The sequence below is a fragment of the Pseudopipra pipra genome, chromosome 1, assembly GCF_036250125.1.
Source record: "Pseudopipra pipra isolate bDixPip1 chromosome 1, bDixPip1.hap1, whole genome shotgun sequence".
NCBI lineage: Eukaryota > Metazoa > Chordata > Aves > Passeriformes > Pipridae > Pseudopipra > Pseudopipra pipra.
This window is the reverse complement of record NC_087549.1, coordinates 126,885,318-126,907,725: the sequence shown is the minus strand read 5'-3', so window position 1 is coordinate 126,907,725 and position 22,408 is coordinate 126,885,318. Positions and strand designations below refer to the sequence as shown.

General features: G+C 35.7%; 1 protein-coding gene across 10 annotated transcripts in view; it reads right to left on the bottom strand.

The window, feature by feature from the left end:
• The window catches only part of DGKB (diacylglycerol kinase beta), a 389,503-nt gene that overhangs the window by 51,838 nt on the left and 315,257 nt on the right, over window positions 1–22,408 (bottom strand). For 9 of the 10 annotated variants that reach the window (XM_064676145.1, XM_064676132.1, XM_064676139.1 and 6 more), the window contains one exon: window positions 20,573–20,768. In XM_064676145.1, coding sequence (XP_064532215.1) covers window positions 20,573–20,768 — 196 coding nt within the window. Of the gene's footprint in view, window positions 1–20,572; window positions 20,769–22,408 lie in introns of those variants that run through there. The other variant, XM_064676197.1, reaches the window with a different exon arrangement.

The following is a 22,408-nucleotide window of genomic DNA, read 5'->3' as shown; positions in this document are numbered from 1 at the left end:
AAACTCATGTTTACTTCCACCTTCACATAATACTTTTCTCATTATCACAATTGACCCTAGAGTACATTTCTTTCCCTAAATCATATTAGCATTGCTACATCTATATACACATAGCTGTAGGAACAAAAACCACAGTGACTTCGAATAGATATATGTTGGCCATACTTACCATTTTCTGTTAAAAAAGAAAAATCTTTACAAAGGATCACAGAGATTTGCTGCTTTTGGAAACAGAAGAGAATCTCTTGATCTTACTGCAGGAGAAACATATCTTTAAAAACACAGCCACTGAAAACTCTTAGTCATTACCAAGGAGCTCTGCAGCATATTGATCCACTGTATAGGGAAGGCTGTTCTACTCGGTCTGGCTACCCCAGCTATAGTTGCTTTGGTCCCCATCTGCACCTTGTGGCCTGTCTTCTGTTGAGGGGTGCATACAAACAGCTGTGAGGGCAGAAATTTCTGTGACAGAGTGCTGGAAAACTCAGCATCTATCGTGGACTCGTTCAACCAAGTCTCTCTCCTGGTTTGAGTCACACTGACTGCCCCACACAGAAATAACTCAGAATGATTTTAGCATCTGGAGGGTTTATTAGTATTCCCTTCAGAGAATTGTCACACAAATGTAAGTGAAATACTGACACATTAAGGAAACTGGTAGACAGTAGGAAGGATTACCACAGCAAATCCCTTCAGGTTTATCTTGTGCCCCTTTTAGACTGTCCTATCACAGCTGCATTGGTGAGTGGGCTATTGGGACATCTTTTTCATCAGCTACAGGTTAACAAATATTTCTGGGGCCAGTATTCCTGTGGATAATTAATTCCAGTTATTCATGACTATGAGTCTTAATAACAGACATGACTATAATCTGATACATCTGATCTACTTCAAACACCTACCTCAGGAGCACAAGAGGAACCATGCCTTGGTTGGGCAGACAGCTATGGTGCAGCTACTGTTGAAAGGTGTGATGAACATGAGAACTGATTTCTATGCCGAGGTTTGCAAGATCTAGACCGTACAATTAAAAAAGTCTACTTGTCTTCTTCAATTTCCACTATTACTTTTTTTTTTTTTACAGACTTTCTCTACCTAGGTCTTACACAGAATTTGAAGTGTAATTAGGAAGAGATCTTTGCTTGCTCTTGAAGGCAGGTGGTAGGAAAGAACTGTCAATCACATATAACAAAGTAGTCTAAGTATTTTCTACTTGCTTTCTAAAAGAACTACATGGCATTCACTATAAAAATGAATGGAAATATATGTTTTTTGTATTTATTTCTAACAATAAGGCATACAGTAAAAAGGAGTACCATCAGTGCAAATTAGGAGGTGTTCCTTTTAGGTAGGATCTTTAGAAGCAGAGATAAATAATAATTTGATTCCTACACATTTAAGTATACATAAACAGATCATGTCCTGTCTTCAAATATCAGTATCTGTACAAAGAGGGGATGATTTCTGAGAAATTCCCAGCTAGGGAATTAAGGAATTTGTGTAAGAGTTAAGCATTAACCTGACTTCATATCTTAATTTTGGGTCAAACTATTAAACAAATTTTAATCAAGACTTTCAAAGCTCATCAACAAGCTAATTTTAAGTGGACTATGCATATGTTTAATCATACATGCAGTCAATAATCCAACCAAAATTAGAGCTACATAAAGCTGAACAACTTTAGACTTACTGTAGCTAAATTTAACATAGAACAAAAAAAATTTTCAAAAATTATCAAAAAATCTCAAAAAAGTTTATCTTTACTTTTGTCTAAATGAGAAATGATACAGACTGCAGAATTTTGCCTCTATGAACAGATGTGCTGTTTTTATACACACTATTGGGAATGAAAGTTTGTTTCAAGACTGCTTCTAAAACACCTTAGAAACTTAAGGCAGATCTTTCTAACAAAAAAAGGTTTGTTTTTTTTAACATGACTGTAACCAGTTGCAGATATTTTCGATATATATGCAGAGTTTTCTGAGGAAGCTGTGTGTGTGTTTCAAACAGTTGTTCGGAGACCTCTTTGCAGTTACCAGCAAGATTGGCTCTTATCACTGTCATTCCCTTAACTATGTCTACTGACATTCCACTTTTGTCTTCAAACCAGATGTCATCCATTACAGAGAACATTCTCTCCACAGGTGCATTAGTGTCTTTGCATGCCAAAACAAATTCAGCAAGGAGCAAGAGATTTTAGAATGTATGGTATTTTTTTAAATTATTTACAATTTTCACCCATATTTCAGTGAGCCTTCTGCACCCAAAACCCCTTTACTGAGGGAAGAGGAGAAAACTCCAGCTGAAGGCAGGAGGTTCATCTAAAGGCTCCATTATTTAAAAATAAAATAAAAATGAATTTACCCCCCTTGTGGTTTTGGGATTATGTTCTGCATGCTACTAAGAAGATGGAGGATTTTGGTTTAAGAAGAAACTCAGATTTGAATACCAATGACCAAGTAAACAAATGTTTCAGAGATGTATTTAGCACTGAAGGGGAAACACTCACTTTTGAAGAATAGGCTGGCATAAATCTGTGTAGCCAAGTTAGTCCAAGTAACTTGTGATACTAAACTTGCAATATTCTTCAACTTAGAGGGTTTAAGCCTCCATTACAGTAACTGAAGCTGCACTGCAAGTCAGAAATGAGTCCACTGAAGCACTCTTACGTCAGCACCTTGACCAAAAGTGCCTGGACCAAAATTTTCATGTCAAATGAGATTTGCTGCTGCATTATACTGTTCATATGTCTCTTACTTTCAGTATTCCACTAACTCTGGTCCTGTCTTCTTGGGAAGGTTAGCACAGAGTAAGCTAGGATCTAGACTAGACTTAAACAGCAACTCCTTTTTAGACACTTGTAGTTCATATTAAAAATGCTATTGTGTGGGATAGAGTGGGAGCACTTCCAGTGCTTTTAAATCATACATTCAGCAATTCTTCCTGAGTAGAGGCCTATATATTTGGTGCTAATTACTGCTGACATTGCATGGATGCAGTTGCTGATGGCTCTGGTATTAGTGTAAACAGAGTCTGTAATTAAAAGACCATGACTCTTCCTACACAAACATTTCTTTCTGAGCATCTCATGCAGTGACGCAGATTTCAAAATCTACTCAGCATGTCAGGGAAAAATTGAAGGAACACCTCAGGTGAAAGCACACATTTTTTTGATGTTCTTAACTTTCAATTACCATAGTATTTCTAATTTTTGAGTTTAGGAAATTTTAGTTGTAAATAATGTATTGCTTCTCTTACAAATACCTAAATTCTGCTTTTGCTATTTTTCCTTATAATGGGTGGCAAAAATTGATAATGCCACTAGTTTCAGGCAGTTAGAACTTAGGAGTAATATCCCATAGTCATGAGATTTTTTTTCTTTCTCAAAAGAAATATAATTCTTTATTTTTTTCCTTCTAATTTTTGAGTCTTTAAGTTTCAGTCAGGTAATTTTCTGCAACCAGAAGAACCAAAAATCAGAACCTTCTTACTGAAATCCAAGCTTTCAAAAAGACCTCAAGATCTTGGTGCAGACTACATGTGGGGCAAAATAAGTCAGGTCTTCTGTAAAGCAAGGTGGAGGGACAACAAGTGCTTTACCTACTAATTCCAGATGACTACTGAACCATCACATCAGTCTTCCCTGTGGTGTGGAAGAATACCCACTTTTTATTCTTGCCTCCAGAAGACTGAGATGACTTTCAAGGTTTTTTTATTTTAGAGAAAAGTGACACTATTTTTGTATAATAAAGAAACACAAATTAATCTCCTCTCCTAAGGGGGTTTTTATTATAAGCCACTCAGATACGTAGCTTCTACCTCTAGGTAGGGGGAAAAATCATGTAAAGGACTAGGGAAAAATAATGTAAAAAGTTGCAAGAATGTACTTGGTTCTCAGTGGGGGGAAAAGGTGACAGTGCTCTGAGAGCCTTTCCTGCTTACAGTCTGTTAGGTTGGAGGGTTATTATTATTCTTAGAGCCAGGGGATGTGGACATCTGTCAGCTTCCTTCTCTCACATGTGCAACAACTGTGTGTGGTCCTCTAAATGAAACTGTTAGCTATGCAGTTCTGTATTTATGTACCAATTCTGAGTGGGCTGAACTCGTGCCAATTAGAAAGTGTTTTATTATGGGTGGGTGAAATGGGGATATGTAAATACCATAATAAAGTAAACAATTGCTTTAAAATAACTTCTTTTTCTCAACCTTCTCTCCAAATTTTATATTTATTCTTTTAAAATGAAAGTATACACCAAATTAACATTCCTATTTTAAAAATGCAAGCTTGTTTTACAGAAGCATGCTCCACTAGATGATAATCACTGTACGAACAGCTGCTGTGGGAGGTCAGGGAAGTCAAAGAGGAGAAAAAGTAGCCATTGACAGATGAAGATGGGTGATCTCTGGATGCAGTTGGTTTAATGCACAAAATCTAAATTACTAAGAAGACTGCATTAGTAGAGACTACTGGGAACCAATGTTTACATTTAAAAGTTGTTACACACATAAGGGTAGGCTACTATACTCATTAGTAAGTATCCTTTGATTGCACAGGTGTTTATTAAATACTTGGGAAATTTTCAGCTGATGCACAACAAACACACATGCTTCATAACACTGAATTAAGAGATTTACTTTGTTTACTGGTTTAATTAACTTTTCAGATTAGGGCAGCTTTCAAGATTACACTGGAAACAGAGCCACTGTAAACACACATACTTTAGAGCATAAATCCTGCAGCAGAACTATCATTGTGCAAACCCATCACAACAACATCTTAGTGGTATGTAATGCCTTTTTGGGGTCTTATACAGCAGGAAGTATTTTCTATTAAGAAGCAGAAATACACACTCATCTGACTTCATTTTCCTGCCAAAATAACCCAGCTATGCCACTTCACATGCTCTGCCACCTTTTGTTGCTAGATATGTAACAGTGTCATCTACCATGCTCTACAAGTAATATATGTTAGTTAAATGGATTTTTCTTTTTCAATTATCTAGCAACATTTTGTCAATTATCTAGCAGCTCACATTGGCAAGACTTGTCGTAAACTTCATAGGTCTGTCAGATTCCTATAATGATGGAACATATGTTAAGAAGACCCCCAAATCCCTTAAAAAAAAAAAAAAGAAAATCAAACATGTGGCTTAGACCAAAAGATATTTAATGCATGTACAATGAAAGGGATCTAGTGATTTTTTGAATTCACTGGTCACAATGTCACTCTCTCTTTCAAGTTCTTGCAAGTAGTTCCTCCACTTTTAAAGCTAAAAGGCCATCTTCTCTCCTATTAGCTTTTGTTTTAACACACTTCTTTCATTTCCCCAGTAGAACAAATCTTTTTCCATAAGCCAACTGCCAAGAGAAATTTTCTTTAACTATCTGTCTCTTGAAGCCACCCAAAGCCTTGATATTACCCTCAAGAAATGTCTGACAATTTAGGGATTTTTTTCAGATTTTGACAAGGCATAGTATTCCACACATTTTTCAAGTTATTCAAAATAGATTTTATAAAATATTCTAGTTAGCTTGTAAAGAAATAATATCTGAACTCTAAGGCACTAAACAGACATATTGCCAATTTGGTATAGGCAGTCCTAACAGCATTTTGGATGATGTTTTAAACAGACAATATGCCATTAAGCAGACTTTTTGCCCTGTCAGTTTTATAAAATATCTCTTTTTCTATTTTTTCAATAATAAAAATAAAAGCCATACTCAGTAATGTGATCTAGAGAAAGACAAAAAAATCATAAATATAGTACTAGTTTTATACCAGTGACATCCTTTGACTCTGTCTGAGTTAAAGTAATGTAAAAGTGAACTTTTACATTACCTCTAATCATTCAAACAAACAATTGCCATCTCACCCACAAAACTTTGGCTATGCAAAAATTAAACCTAACTTAGATAAAAATGGTCAAAGCCCTTCTGATCTGTGTCTCTTCTGGTACTGCCAACAAATTGCCGTGAATTTTCTGACATATGACTACTTCATAACAGAATACAAGACACAACACGTTAAAATAATTTAGCAAAGCAGACAGTACTTCATAAAGGTGGACTCGTGAGAAGGAAGTAATAAAAAAAATATTACTGGATCAATACAGTTATGTAGATGATGTCAAATGTTCATACTCAGAATAGAGGTAGTAAGAACATGTCTGCAGAAAGAAAGACCAGCAATATTTTGTTTATTACACAGATCTCAGCAACCAGCCTCAGCAACTCAGAGGAGAGGGTCAATAAAAGCTGCTTTAGACTCCTTCCCAAGGAGTTTTAGTGTGGCCAAAGAGAGATGCCCAGGTAGAAAAGCCTTATCAGTCATTCATCTGTGTTCTCTATGAGGTGAATAAAATACAAGAAATATAACAGCAGTTTTTCTAGTGGGATAAAATATTTGGGATTTTCATATGCTGTACTGCAATCTTTTTTGTTTGTCTTTATTAAACTGACTTTTTCATATATTCAGGAATCACAACTCTGAGACGATACTGTAGCAATGCTTTAGTAGGGGTCACCACTCAATACAGTAATTAGCAGATGATCTTAATTTCAATCATTATAAATACATATGTTTTAAAATTATTATCATAGCAAGCAATGTTAGATTTGATGTTCAGTGTTCTTTCCTTCAAGAAGGAGAAATTATTTCATAGAGGTTTGATCAAAGTGAGCTTCTAATTCCTTATAGTCAAACAATTCTTTTGATATCATGTAAGCACAAAATTCATACACTGGAAAACTGAAAATATATATATTACAGGTACATATCATGATTTCCTCCCTCCAGTAGGTGTCTGTAATGTAGAAATTTTTCCTTTGTTTTTTATGTTAATATTGGGTTGACTCTTACTTTAAAATATAAGTTACTGCAAAGAAATTTAGTAGTAAGATGTCTTACACCCAGCTAAGCTGATGAGCTTAGGTACTCATCAGACAAAGTTTTGCAAACCTGGACACATATGTAAACAAACAGAGTGACCTCATCACAGGGACATTTGAACTAAGTCTTTGTGTCTTACTATAAAAAAGGACCTGTAGGCTGAAAATATTAAAAAGAAACATTATTTATCTCCACATTAATTGATTCCTAAATAACTATCTCTATATACTTTGATAATTGACTTGCAATTTTATAGCTGAAAAATATTATCAGTATATATGGGACTAACCATACAGATTTTTACCTGTAGAAAATCATAGTTTAATAAATTGCCTCAGACAGAGTTAGATTAATCAACTCCATCACTCCAATTAATTATACAGCAATTACTTTTGTGATGTTTTAAATGTCTTCTGATTACGTCTTACTCAGTAATTCTCAAAGTGTCTACATCTTATTATTATTTCCGATGTTATAACAAAAATTGCTGATTGTTTCTTACTAACATAACTTTTTCATGCTCTAAATTCTTAATCATCCATTCTATCAGTTCTTTGGTAATGGTTCTAAACATTCACAAAGTGGCAAAGAATAACTGAGATTAGCTCAGTTGGTTAGATACAGTGCTAATAATGCCAAGGTCACGGGTTTGATCCCCGGAGAGGCCATTTGCTTCAGAGCTGGACTTGATGATCCCTTCCAACTCAGAACACTCTGTGACTCGTGAATTTCTATCAGAATAAATGTAAAAACTTGGATTGTGAATAATTTTTTTCCACACAGCCTAGAGAAAATGGCAACATATGAGAAACTTTTTACTATCTGTAGAAGGTCATATAAATATGATGCCATTTGCACTCCAGGAAGCTTTTTACAATTAATTTTACAGGTCTGTAAGCTTTTTGGGATCCAGAGGTCTTAAACTTTAAACCATTTTCTTGCAATAAAATAGGATGGAAATCAAAAGAAACACAAAGTAGAAGGTCAATAAGCAGAAATTAAATACTTTAGAAGGGGAAAATTATATTCTCAGCTATATCTAGAGTCCAGATAAATGGAAAGGAGGCTTTCTAGAAGGTACTATGGGTTTGAGAACTCACCTAAGTTCAATTGGCTCTAAATGGTTTTAAACGCAAACTTAAAATTCAGTATGTGCCTCCACACTGAGCATCAATGGGCTAACCAGGTCTGTAAGGAACCGATGAACATACTGGGACTTCACCTGAAGCAGCCAAAAGAGGTTATTTACAAACTTCAGATGAAATGAAAAGGCAGGGAACATTGATCATGAAAAGTAATGAGAGGATCAATTCCAGTGCGCTATTTTCCAGTAGAGGTGACACTTCCTCTGTGGTTTCACAGGCCAGTGCTGATTTTGCTCATGGGTGGGTATTCTGAGACCTTTTCCAAAAGGTAAGTCCCCAGTAGAGAACTCTTATTTTTTAGAAAGAAGTAGGAGCATCTAGGATAAGACTATTGGGTCAGCTACTGTTATGATCGAATGAATAAGAAAGATGAAAATAAAACAAATTACATACTGACTGCCACACACATGCAGTTTGAAACTGGACTTCTTAACCTCGCATTCAACAAGCAAGCCCTTAGATTTTAGCAAATGAACTTCAGATCATAAATTTTTAGACATTTTAGAGTGCAAGTTATAGACAAGCCCTTGAGCAACCTGATCCAATTAGACCTGCTTTGAGCAGAGAAGGCTGATCTAGATGACCTGTTAAGGTTCCTTCCAACCTAAATTATCCTTTGGGTTTCTGATACTTCAAGCAGGAAATGTTCATTTGATCTGTGTTTATAAAGCTCCTAGTGTCTGAGACCTTTGGATGTTATCAGAGAAAAAATAAATAATAATCACTAACTGCCAATTTGTTCATGTGGTTGATATAATATAAAGCAATACAAGGAATGGTTTGGTCAGCCTCAGATTATTTACTGGATTCTAAAATTACCTCTTTTTTTTTTAAGGATATAACTTATTTTTCTGAATTCAATAGTATATTAGATCCACAAGAAACTAAAAAAAAAAAGTACACAAATATCATCTGTAATCTATTGCAAATCCATGGCTCTTTAGTCTGTGTTTTAAAGAAGGCTTCTTAATGGTTGGCAGCTGAAGCCACTGAAAAACATAAGCAAGCCTTCTGATGAGATGAAGTTACTTAACTAGCAACCAGAGTTTTCATTATAAAGTAACACACATAGAAGGTATTTACAAGTTCCATTGAGGATGTGCAAACCAGAAAAAGAAAATTTAGCTCAAGACTGTAATTTTATTATTTCTACAGTGCTAACAACTATTGAAGGTTATTGTAAGTGGAAAGATATGTGTCTGAATACTGATAAGGAGGATGATGGGACAGCTCCTGAGCCTTGCACAGTGGACCTTTAAAATTGTTCAATTAGCCTCATGAAGATTTCTACAGCATGGAATGCAGTGCTAAGGAGACAACAAAGCAAATACAGTGGCTTTAATCTGTGCCTTCTCAATATCAGGGAAAGAAGCACAGCCAGAAAATGTGTTGCCTGCAGGAACCACCCACTGGGGCTATACATAGGCAGCATGATTTAGTGTTATCAGAAATCACAACATATACAAAATCTGTACCTACTTGGATTTTACAATTAAGTATATACCTCTGTTTTACTGTTATTTTTCTTATGTCAAATTTCAAGGACTTCCAATAATGATAATAAACCCCTCCACTGACACATATGAAAGATAAGCAGTGTGTTTGTGACCCTATTGCCTGGAAATAGTAGGTCCAGAAATAGTGGCGCTAAACTTTAAATAAAATTATAGAACTCTTTCAACCTTTCTACTCTCACTGTGTAAATGTGAAAGTATTGTAAATCTTGTTGACAGTTATTGCCATATCTATTGGAACACATTCAGCAGCAGTTTGAGAAGTGTTGTGCAGCATAGCTAGTGCCCATTACCTGTCTCCCTATATTTTCTTACAATTTATTTTCACCCCAGCAGGCAGCACCTCACAATGCCATTAATTTGTTGGGCAGCTCATACTTTCCAACACAAACTACTTTACAATGTGCTCTTATAAACAACCTGGTGGTTTACTGGCAATGCTTAAGAGTGTCAGGAGGGAGGCTACGATTTAAAGGCAGTAGGTGAAAAATAGAGCAGGTCACAGAGATGACATGGTTTGACCAAACCTCCTCTCCTTTAATTTTACTACCGTCAGCACAAGTGCACAAAATTGCCAGACTTACACTTGGTTTCTGTAAATATTCAACTGAAACAATGCTACTATCAAGCAGTGCTTTTTGTTGGTTTGGTTGGATACATGCTTTTGCTACACAGTATTCTGCTAATAGCATATTTGCTAGCAGTCCACAGGTGCTAGAAAACAAACGGAGAAAGAGGAAAAAAGAAATCTTTAAATTGATTTTAACAGCAAGTAAGAAAAAAATCCCGCCCAAATCCCTCTCTCATTGCAGAGTAATTAGGCACTAATAAAATACTTGCATGACTCCACTATGTATTGATAGATACACATATTTGACCACTTTGGTTAGTACAAGTCTTAGCAGAGTGAGGGGAAAAAAACCATCACTAGCAGAAAAAAATCAGCTTTTCTAATATAACAAACTGAATTTGACTCTTTTGCTTTATTATATGCTCCTTTTTTCTACATGTCTGTTCCATACACAAACACTAATTTTTCTGTTGTAAATTCTAGTAAGTAATGCAAATATATATGCACACAATCTGAGGTCGTACCAGGTCCTTCACATCACTACATTTTTAGAATATTTTACATATTTTTATCAGTAATACTACTGTGTGCTGAAGATGTCTCTCCTGTTGTTACTCAAAATTAAATTGCTGTCAATCTGACACCTTTTGCAGACACTCAAGGAACTTGAAATTTTCTATTAACAAGTAATAGCTAGAATGTATCAGAGAATACGATTATGTGTTACAGCAGCTAAAAATGATCTGCTAGGCTATTCTATTTTTATTTCTGTATCTTTAATCTAAAGATTCTGGCACCTGGGGCAGGGTTAAATGAGCAAACAATCTGAGTAATATGCTATCAGTATTCCTATGGAATACTTGTCTGCCATTACACAAATTGAATATTGTGAAATGGTGATTGTAGCTTTTTGTACAAAGGTCAAAATATAAAAACATATGTTTGAAATCAAAAAATGTTACTGTAAATCTAAGCCATATATGCAAGTATCAAGTCATTCACTTGTAAAGAGAGCCTAAAGGGTTAAACCTGTCTCAGTCTTAAATTCATCCAACCTTTCTAATTCAGTTTATACATTTTCCAAGTGCTTGCAATGTTTTCTAATGACAGGCCAATTCCTTAACTCACATAGGAACCTAAATTACAATAATCATATGTATTGCTTTCCCTGAGAAAGGAAACACCTGTTGTAGTTGGTTAATTGCTGACTTTTGGAAGAAAAGTAACATTTATAAATAATTTATATCTGAAAAACTTCAGAAGCAGAGAAACACACAAATTTTAAAACTGATATGAAACTCAAAACCTATGTTGAGATAGTAACAGATGTTTTCACTCTGTTAATTAAAGAAAAACTCTGTATCAAAGTACCATAATAGGATATGGTTATTTTATAACTAAGATGGGGCTACTTTCTGTTCTGTTCCACTTCTGCAATAATTGTTACTCATGCCACTACACAGCAGTAGGAAAAAAAAAAACTCTACAAAAACGTGAGAATGAAAAAAAATAAATGTATGTGTACATAAATCAATATACAGTGTAGAAAATATATCCAATGAGAAATTTAAAAAAATCATTCACTTGTTTCTATGGAGTCCTTGGTGAAGTAGAGAAAAAGGCATGTGATTACAAACCCCAAAATGTCAATTAAACTTATATTTTTAAAAATACGCATGTAGATTACTATCATTATTAATTATTATTTTAATCTGAGACTTGTTAATTTTTTCTAGTCGCATTTCAACATATAAAAGATGTGAAATTCTGCCCTAAGCTATGGTACTTTATTATTCATTCATATAAATCTGGTCACAGTGGAATTGCCCTCAAAAGGAGTTATGCCCTGTGTTAATCTTGTACAAATATCTGTATTTGATGAATGGTATGGTAAATTTTAAATAACAGCTACTCATCTGCTATATCTGCTGTTGTGCCACTAAGCTGGATATGGTAGTTGAAACATGGTAGCAAAGGTATTGTCTGAGCAAGACCAATGTGGAGGAAAGACTCAAGGAAACAGTTCAGGAAAAGCAAACTAACTTCTCCTATCATGTACAAATGATATGGGTATTACAGAGCTTCACATCCTGCAAAGCTCTACAGCATTTTCGAATGAAAAAGAAGTCTTCACACAGATAAATAGCAGTAGAACTGTTGCATTCAGTACTAGAAATGGGGGAAAAAATTAAAAAAAAGGGAGAAAAAAAGGAAAAGAGAAAAAAAAAGATAAAAATAAAAAGAAAAAAACCTTGGTAAGCTGATCAGCTTTGCTACAACAAAAAATGGTATTTGCTACTAATTCTGCAGTTAGTGTGTGCGAGGAATCAAAATATCTAGTTATTGCGTTGACAACCTCTGCCATTTACATCTGAACTAGTGGCTGTCATACAGGTAAGTGCTCATTTGCCTGGGATAATGAGGTGAAAGACTCATGAAGGGTTCCCAGCAAAGCCAAGTTAAGCACTGGGAGTACTGTGGAACAGATCATATGAACCTTCTGCAGACACCTTTGCTGAGGTATGTGCCCTAGGCCCTGCACAAGGTGTACATTAGGCCATAACCCTTTTCCAGATCAGTCAGACCCAGGCTAAATTTACCTTGAATGCTGCAGAGGAGCCTGAGTTGCTCTAAGTAGCTGGCTGAATACGAGAATCTTGGCCACATCACAAGGTGATGTTTCCACTATTTAGCAGACAAGGTGAGCCCAAGCAGAATATTGCAGTAATGCTGGAACTTGGTGTGATAATTTGGATGCTACATTGTAGGTGTACCCTGAAACAATAAGTAACTTCCTACTTCTTGTTGCTACTTAACATGCCATACCTCCCACCCTCACCTCTCTGTACAAACCAATTTACTGAGACTTTTTTTTTATACAATAGCTAGAGTTAATTTCACCTACTGCATTTAATGTCATAGGAGTTATACATGTAAATCCCTGTACTTAGAGATAAGATATTCCTTTATGCCATTTTAATCAGTCTTTGTCATGGGTATGTTACTTAATAGCTCTGTCTTCCTATAGAAAATGAGCAACTTAAGGGAAATGAAACTTTTCAAAGATACATTTTCCTTCTGGCAGACTGTGAAATACACCGTAATTATCCTCTTTCGATGAATAACGTTTGAAAGAAAATGAACATTCTGTGCACCAAAATGTATAATACAATGACAATCTCAACGGCCTTGTAAATAAAAGGAAATTGTTTTTCTACTATGATGTATATTGCATAGAAACATATATACATGCTTTATAAATATAAAACCAAATCAGACTATCAAGCCACTTTTCAAGGTTCTACTGCTTTCTAATAAAAATAAACTCAATATTTCATAGCCAAAAGGAATTGTATTTGTATTTCTAAAAGATTCAAACTGTGTTATGAATTATGGACTCCATCCTACACTCTGATGGAACTACTTGTATGAGTAAGGCTTGGGTTAAACACAGCATCTCTTAAAGAGAGAAAAAGATAAAGGCACCCCAAAGCTTTACTGCTGGGGATGGGGGAGGTGGAGGTTGGTGGAGGTGGAAGAGAAGACAGGAAAAGGCCTTTTTAATAGCATAATCAAATCATGGCATTCCAGCCCACATTCTCCTATTATGAAACCTGTACTATCTTTACCAGCTTGGTAAAGTAAAATTTGAACACAGATCTTACAAACTAATGGTGCAATGCACAATTTAACTAAATGGTTAGGATAAAGTACCACTTAGTCCTTTTTGATATCTGAATATGTCGTTCCAGTAAATATGAGCATGCATGAAAAATAAGGAGCCAAGAAGGCTACACAATCTTCAGTAGCTAATATGGGACAAAGGCATTTGAATACCAACTTTTCCATAAGACAGTCAGCCTAAATCCAAGTTTTGAGTCAGGAAAATTACCTCTCTACCATGAAGAAACTTGTTAATGTGAGAAAACTGTGATGTTTACATCTTACCTCCTTCGTTTCTTCTTTTTTTTTTCCTTCTTGTCCCTTCCCACCCCCACCCCACCACCCCCCTGCCCCGAAATCACTGCCTCCAAGGAGATAAGATACTGCTGATTGGCGGTTATACACTGCACATTATGGAGCGTTCTGTTCCACAGTTTCTACAAGAACCAACAAAAACCTGGAAACCAACATATATCAGTAGAAGGAGCTTCTCCTGCCTTACACAGGTCCTTCTACTGGGAGAAATCAGCAAGGCTTCCTTGCCCTTGTTGAATCTGCAACCTCAGCAAAGTCAGAGATCAACACCACTCACTCAGCTGCCCCCAGTGAGACAGCAGCTCCCACTGCCTGCTAAATTCTTGCTTGAGACAGTGGCCACTTACTGCTGTCCAGCAGGTAGAAGAGGCCAGTGTACACTGGCTGGGGGCTGCAACACAAAGGCACACAAAGGAAACAGACTATTCAGCGTGTCATTCATATGTTTAAAAGGTGACAAAATAATGCAGTCCAAACTAAAGACAGGGCAAAATACAACACCATTGAATACTACCGTATTTCCCGACCCTGCTTATACTATACCTCAAACAGGTATTCCCCTACTCTAGTCCCCAGCACTTGGAAACTACACTTCAAGCAGGGCTTGCACACACTGGAAAGACAGACCTTCTGTCACAGTTCTTTCTGCTCAGTAGATTGGTGATTACAGAGCTCATGAGAGACATGGGACACATTGGCACCAGATCCATAGAAGAGAACACAGTTCAGCTCAAGTCTTATCTGGCAGAGTGATGCCCAATTCCCATTCCTGCTCCAAGGACTGTTCAAGTGCTTGATGAACTGTTACCATATGCAGAACTTAGAGAAATTTATCTCACCATCTAGTCAGCAGGAAGTGAGGTGTCTACCCCGGCCTCTTCCTTAAGATCCACTTAACTGAAGAGGGTCACCTCCAGTGAGCATTTTATTCTTCCTTAGATGCTTATTTGAATACAGGATAAACACTTCTGTTGAGGTGGCTCTATCTACTGGCTATGGGCTTGATTTTCAGACACTGAAGTTAATGTCAGCCTAACCTGAACAGCCCTCAGAAGGATTTCATTTACTGTAAACAACACACTCACATAATCGTAACAAAAAATTCTACACGGAAATATGTGACCTTTACCTTAAAGCTTCATTTTATGCTGTAATATGTTCAGAAGAGCTATGGCATGTACTTTGACAGGAAAAAAAGTATTGTTTGAATAAATTTAGAAAAATTTTTTACAATGTTTAGACTAATGTTACAGGTTTAATGCTTTAACATAGACTAGCTATGAAATAGATCTAATTAGCTATTTTTCTCTGTGGTAATGTGTTAATGTCTATGTTGCTGAAAGCTGTCTAAACAAGATACAAAATAAGGGCTATTACCTTATCTAGCCATGACATTATCAATAGCATTTAATAAAAATATTATTATACAGAGTTCTTTATACATGCCTTGTTCCATGTCAAAAATAACCTGAAGTCTACCAATAGTGAATATACACTGAGTATATTTAGTGTATATAATACATATACTTTGTATATAGAACACAGTTTCTAATTTTTTCAACAAGGAAAGGTCATGTGGCCAGAGTGTAGTTTATGAAAGACCTCCATAAATCAAATAAGCCTGCTAGCCCAAGTCATAAGTTGTTTAGAGAACATGTCAGGAATCCCCTTGCTATAGGCAAGCTTCTTCTTCATCCTGTAGAGGGGAATTTGACACCTAAGAAAGGTATTTTGTATTCTTTTAAAATATATAGATATTTTGAAGTGTTTTAAGGCCTTCACAGTCTCTGCATGCTGCATGTTTTTAACTGCTTTTAACTGCAGTGAACTGCCTGCATACACATTATTCTACCTCCAAAACTTCTGCATTTCCAGTCAGAAAGTCATAATGCAGTTATTAACAGAGATTTCCACACAGAAGTATTGAATCATATTAGCAAGCTTGGCTTAGGCCTGGGTGCTGTGACATGAATGCACATTGTCTTGAACTAGTTTAGGGGCATGTCACGGAGTGACAGCTCACTGCAGCTTTTAACCAGATGCACATATCAACCTGGTAAGTACTTGGTTAAGTATCAGTGTGCCTGGTGATGTACAAAATAAATATGAAGAAAGTATTGCACTGAAATATTTATAGTCTAAAGGTTTCACCCATTAATAGTTCATAGATATTGTCTTCAGGAACGAGTCCATTGAGGTGAGTGGAACTACTTGTGCAAAAACAAGTTACGCACATGTTTGCAATAAAGTCTTAAGAGACTTTAAAAGAGATTCCATTTCAGGACAAGGCCCTAACTGAACTTCAGAAATGAAAGTGAATCAAAGTACAATAGCCACCCCAAAGGAACCCAACTTCATTTAACAAAAAGTTTAATGGAGAGATTTTGAAAATATTATTTCTTTTTTGTCACAAAAGGTTTGAAAATTTTATTTAGTATCTCTGTGAGGAAGAAAACTCTTTAACACTTAACATAAGTGGAATATATATTTCATGTAAGACATGTTGTCATTCAACTTACATTTTGGATGCAATTTCCAAACAAGTTATTTGCATTTATGTTTCTCAACTCATAGTTTAGTTTCTATGCAGTATGTTCATCTTTTTAAAGGACTGATTTTTGGCATTTATCAATATCTGTGTATATTCAAACAAAAGTCCTACCCAAATAATATTCAAGGATAGTTCACAGTAACACCTATAGCCTGTAAATCGACTGTGGATACGTATATCATAGCTATGTACATACTAGAAGATTTTAAACAACAAATAGAAACATTAGAAGTGTCAGATTCATAAAGTCAAAATACTAATTAAGTCATCTACTTTCACAAATTGTCATATATATCTGTAGTTATAGTTTTTTCAAATGCATTGACTTTGTAAAAAAGAAATTGTACCGATAAATTAGAAATTAAAATTAAATTAATTTATAAAAAACCCACCTGATTTTTACCCTAATAACATCTGATGAAATACCCTCTCTACTTCTGCACAGAAGCTGATTGAAATCTGGAGTATTTTTTTCCATTAACAAAGATTATGATAATATTTAGTGCAGTACAGGTAAATATGTGGGGTTTTTTTCCCAACAAATTATAAGATAATCAGAAAAATATATTTTCATACATGTTTTATAGAAAAATATTAAAGCCAGTTACTTGTTAAATAGAAATACAATACACACAGACACACACACCTATATGCCATGAGTGTCTCATGTTACTCTTTAGCATACATGCACAAACTCCTAACGAGATAAGTAGGGAATGTTTTTAAATAGTGCACCTTTTAAATTGCTACATTTCAATATTTTGTTTTTTCAGACTACTTGCACATAATCAGATTATTTTCCAAGCAGATGTCCATTTGATTACTTAAAGTGTAAATTGTGGTCTGGCTATTGAGCGTGAAGAGGTGGATAATGGGAAGGGTAAAGAAAATACAAGCCTTTTTGCATCAGGAGGCAGAAACAGTAAATAGGAAAAAAAACCAAACTAAAAAAAAAAAAAGAGGGAAGTAGGTTCAGAGGAATATTCCTTCCCTGCATTGTACAGACATACAAGAAAGAAAAATGATTTGGCAGAAATTTGACCCTTTTTCCTGCAGTGATGAACATGTTGTCATGTATATGGCTTGTTAGGTGCAAGAGGGGGAGGACAGCAGCAGGATCTCACAGAGGATTTTTTGGAAGTTTGCAAAGTCCTCCCAGGGCTGTTCCGAGAGGAGCAGTGCAATATGCTGAGGGGCACCGAACTACCCAGAGTGAGGAGACAGCTTCCACTAGTCTATGTAAGTACCCCATTTCGGGACTCGGAGCTTCAATTCAGGTATTTATGGTCAACTTACAAAACCATAAAAACAGAGATAAAAAGAATACAGATTGATACACAATTAAAAGAAAACCCACAGTTTCACTGCAATTAAAAAAGTCTAAAACTAAATGTGCATGACACCAAGAAGTCCCATATAAAATGGTTAGATTTAAAAAAAAACAACTCCAGACAAAATCCAACACCAAAACCTGATGTGTATATGTATATATAAATATATATCCATAGGAAAACATGATGCTTGATTACTGTCTCCTAGAAAGTGCAGTGTTTAGTTGTCAAGTGATTAGATGCTTTATTTGAATATAACATGAACTACATGGATATTTATTCAGAAAAAGTTAATAAACAAACAAAAGTTAACAGGCAGGTATGTATTTATCACGGTTCTCAATAAAGCAATACCTATTTCTGCACCAGGCATTAATACTATGCAAAATATTTTCTTCCAGCTAAAAAGTACAACGTGCCAAAAGTACAATGTGCCAAAAGTACAATGTGCCTAAGAAAGCAATCAGCCACTGAGGAACTCATAACACTTTAAAACTGACAGTCAGTTATTTCCATAGTGAGTAGATTCAGATTTATCAAAACTATTTGAGAAGTCTAGCCATAAAATTGGTAGAATTCCATTATTCAGCAATAATCTTGAATTCTGAGATGAAGAAGTGCACACAGCCTGAGAACCTATCTTAGCTAGCTAAGTGACTGTTCTTTGCAGTATAAAACAGGAATGGGTCCATAGAGCAAATCAGTTTGTTCTCAAATGTTCTCACCACGTTCATTCTGGAGTTTTACTTTGAGTTCTTTTAACCTTATTCCATGGACTGAACACCCACTTGCAGTCAGAGTATGTACACACTCCCTTCCTACCTCCATTTAAAAGGAATCCAGTTTACATGCTCAAGACTGCTCAATGTTGCAAACTGGAACACAGTAAATATGGACAACTGAAACCCAAGAAGCATCCTCCTGTTCAGCACTAAAATGTTACTGTAGACACAAACAATAATACTATCAATGTACTCAGTGATGAGAGAGGTGCTATAGTTTATGATATTGAAAAGTTAATCTCTGCTTTAAAATTGCCTTTTGGATGAAGCTACTTTCCATCCACAGTGCATATAAAGTGATTAGAAACAAAGTCATGAGAGTAGCTTTTCTAAATTAGGGTGCTTAATGTCTGCTTTATGAACACTTCAACAGATAATGCAGCAACTCCTGTTCAGTCTTTAATATTTTTACTATCATTTTATTTTATCCTGTCCAGGAAAATGAAAATGGAGTGTAGCAATGCCCTTTTAATACCCCAAATATAGTCAGTAGATTGAAATCATTGTTACATATGCAAAGACATACATAACTTCAATATTTAAAGAAGTGGTAATGTCTGCTTCATCACTATCAAAAGGATAAATGTCCTGTCTCCTCATGTTCAGAAGCAAAACAAAAGGAAAAATTTTGATGAGCTCTTTACCCAACAGCCTGCATCCAACTCTTTAACATCAGGATATAATACAGACATTGTAGTAGAGAAGCTTAGCACCTGATAGAACTTCAGCTAACAAACTGTACTGGTGAGTCACATTGAAATACTGAGAACACGTACCAAATTGCTCAGACTTACAGAAATTGAGTCCTAGTACCTATTGCAGCCTCCAAGCTATAAAAAAATACTTTATTCCTAAACTTTTGTAATCCAGATAATTTAGCTGAATTAAAACTACAACACATAATAATGAATATAACTAGTGACTTAAAAATTACTGCTGATGAAATGTAAAAATAAGATATCAATATTAGTAAAAGGATCATAATAGTATAAGACAGTCCTGATCTGTATTCAGTCTGAATAAGGAGGAGAAGCAGGAAGATATTCTGAAGATAAGACAATATTTTCTGTAGAATAAAAAGAGAAAAAACAAACAAACAAACAAAAAACCCCAAATATTTTCAAAGTCTAGTCTGTTCATCCCTTTGGTGTAAAGAGAGCGATGGTTTATAATCACTAGAACTTGTGATATGCAGTGATGTGTTACAATGCATAGTATTCAGATTCTCAAAGTAGAACAGAAATTACTATTTATTATAGGCTTTATCAAGAGTAATCACCAGGAAATTATATGAGCCTTGCCTGTGCAAGCCAACTTCAGCTTATGTATTCAAGGATTGCATACAGCATCACAGTATAGTAACATAAAATGTATAGGCAGCTTGTACCTGTTACTCTAATTTCCCATTGCCTCTATCCAAAGCTTGCTAGAAACAGGGCATGATTATCACCAAGTTTTAGGCACACTGACATTAAGAAGCATTATAAATGCTCAGGAAGCATTTTCCAACTCCAAAATCTCCAGGTACTTCTAGACTGAATGTCACAGTAGCGAACAGTGCCATGTGGTGTGTTTAGTTTGCTTAACAGGTAACATCTGAGACAGGTTCGCAAGTATATAGACTGTAATTGTTAGCACATCTTTGTTTATGCCTTTGGGCCAGTGCTTCCCATCAGAAAAGCTAAATGCACAAGAAAGGAAATATCTAAGAACTGTCTATCCTTTTTCTTGACAAGAGGCAATACAAGGTCATTTATACAGCTGAGTTGACTGTATTGAGCCAGATAGCCTATATCAATCTGTAAGCTTACCTTGGCATGCAAACTTCAATTCCTTGGCATCTGTAACAGTGGTTCTTTTATCTGACCTCTTCTTTTCTGTCCGACGGTGGCTACGTCTTTTCTTTGTCTCTCCCCAGAGATTCGATCCACCATGCATGCTTGGGATGTTCAGAATGGCAATTCCTTCCAGAGATATATTGATTAAGTCTAGCTGAATTCCATCACACTGATTAAAAAGGGGAAAAAGAAGGGGAAAAAAAGAGAGAGAAAACAATAAGAGAGAAAGAAAAATCTGAATATTCTACCTATCAGATAGATATTTTTCTTCAGCAATTCATCATTCTTAACACTGCTAATAGTTTATTCAATATTTACACCTAAGATATATACTTAAATTTGAAGAGGAGGTATGAGATCAGATGTTCATTCTGAAGGTAAAACATGATTGCTAGTCAGCTTTTGACTGCTTAAGCTTCAATACAGCTATTAACAGAAAACCATCTATACTACCAAAATTTCTATATCAATAACTGGAGGGGTTTTGATGCCTGTTCCAGCTAAATTGTCTGTCTGATGATTTTGCAATGATACTTGTCACTGTAACAACTGAGTCCCTTCCACATGAAACTGAATATAAAAGTCCCTGCAGGAAGGGAATACACAGCCTCATGGAACAGGCCCTGAGAACACAGAACACCACACAGGTATTAGTTTCAATCCAAAGGCACAACAAACATATCAGCATAGGGCTATACCTGACTAATAACTCCTACTAGGAGGTAAGATTAGTAGAAATGGGTACAGCAAATGCTGATGCAGTTAAAGCATTCTTATCCCAGAACCTCTACTATCCAGTTCTCTTAAATACACATCGTTGCCAAAGGAAAACATAGGTTATGGAGCTAAAGAAGAGGTATCAGTGACCTAAAATTTTACCAAGACCTACTGGACACACAGAAGTAATCTTTGTGGGATAGTCCCTTCAGTGATGAAATAATGACTGTAGGGCATCTTGTGTTACCAGTATGTATTTCTCCCGCTTCCTACAGCAAACCTGGACTTATAGGCATTCGATAGAGGTACATTTCTTTGCTAAATCTGGCTTCCAATTATATCTTATAAGGGACCATATTTTGCACTTCTGGAGAACGGTTCAGGGTTCTTAACTTATCAGCCAACTTTGTCACTCAACTTGTTGAGTGACAAACTGCAGCATTTTCTCCAGTGGCTGAAGTCTATGACATTTGCAAATACAGTTCATCTGAGACACATTGGATGAGATGTCCCTCTACCAACATAACTCATAACTCTACCCTCCTAACTCACAAAAAATTGTAGAAAAATACTGAAGAAACTCCACAGAATAAAAAAAGACCCAGCTTCACATTACTATAGTGGAACCCGCAGGTGGAAGGCAAAGCATTCAGTTCTACTGATTAGTTCACTGAACCAGCCAAAATTCCCAGGATTCATATACATGTACCTTGTCTAGAGTTAGATTAGCTTCATTCCTCACAACAAAGATGGAATATATAGATATCCTGGCAAGTCACATGCACCACAGTGTAGAGCAGCATATTTTTTAAAACATTAGATCCTACTTCTGCAACGTTCTTCTGCAAGCTAGCAAAGGATCTAGTGATCCATTGAAAACTGATTAAGGGTATTATTTTGTAATTGCAATATGCAATAATCAGGAAGAAAACTGGAAAAATAATTAACCATGCTTCAGTAATAGTCCACTGACATCTTGCAGCTTGCTGCTCTGTAGGTCACTGGCACTTCTTCCTCTCTGACTAAACCTTTATCGCAGCTTTGAAGAAGAAAAGCAAAGTATAACTCAAAAATAACTGTGAATAATTATTT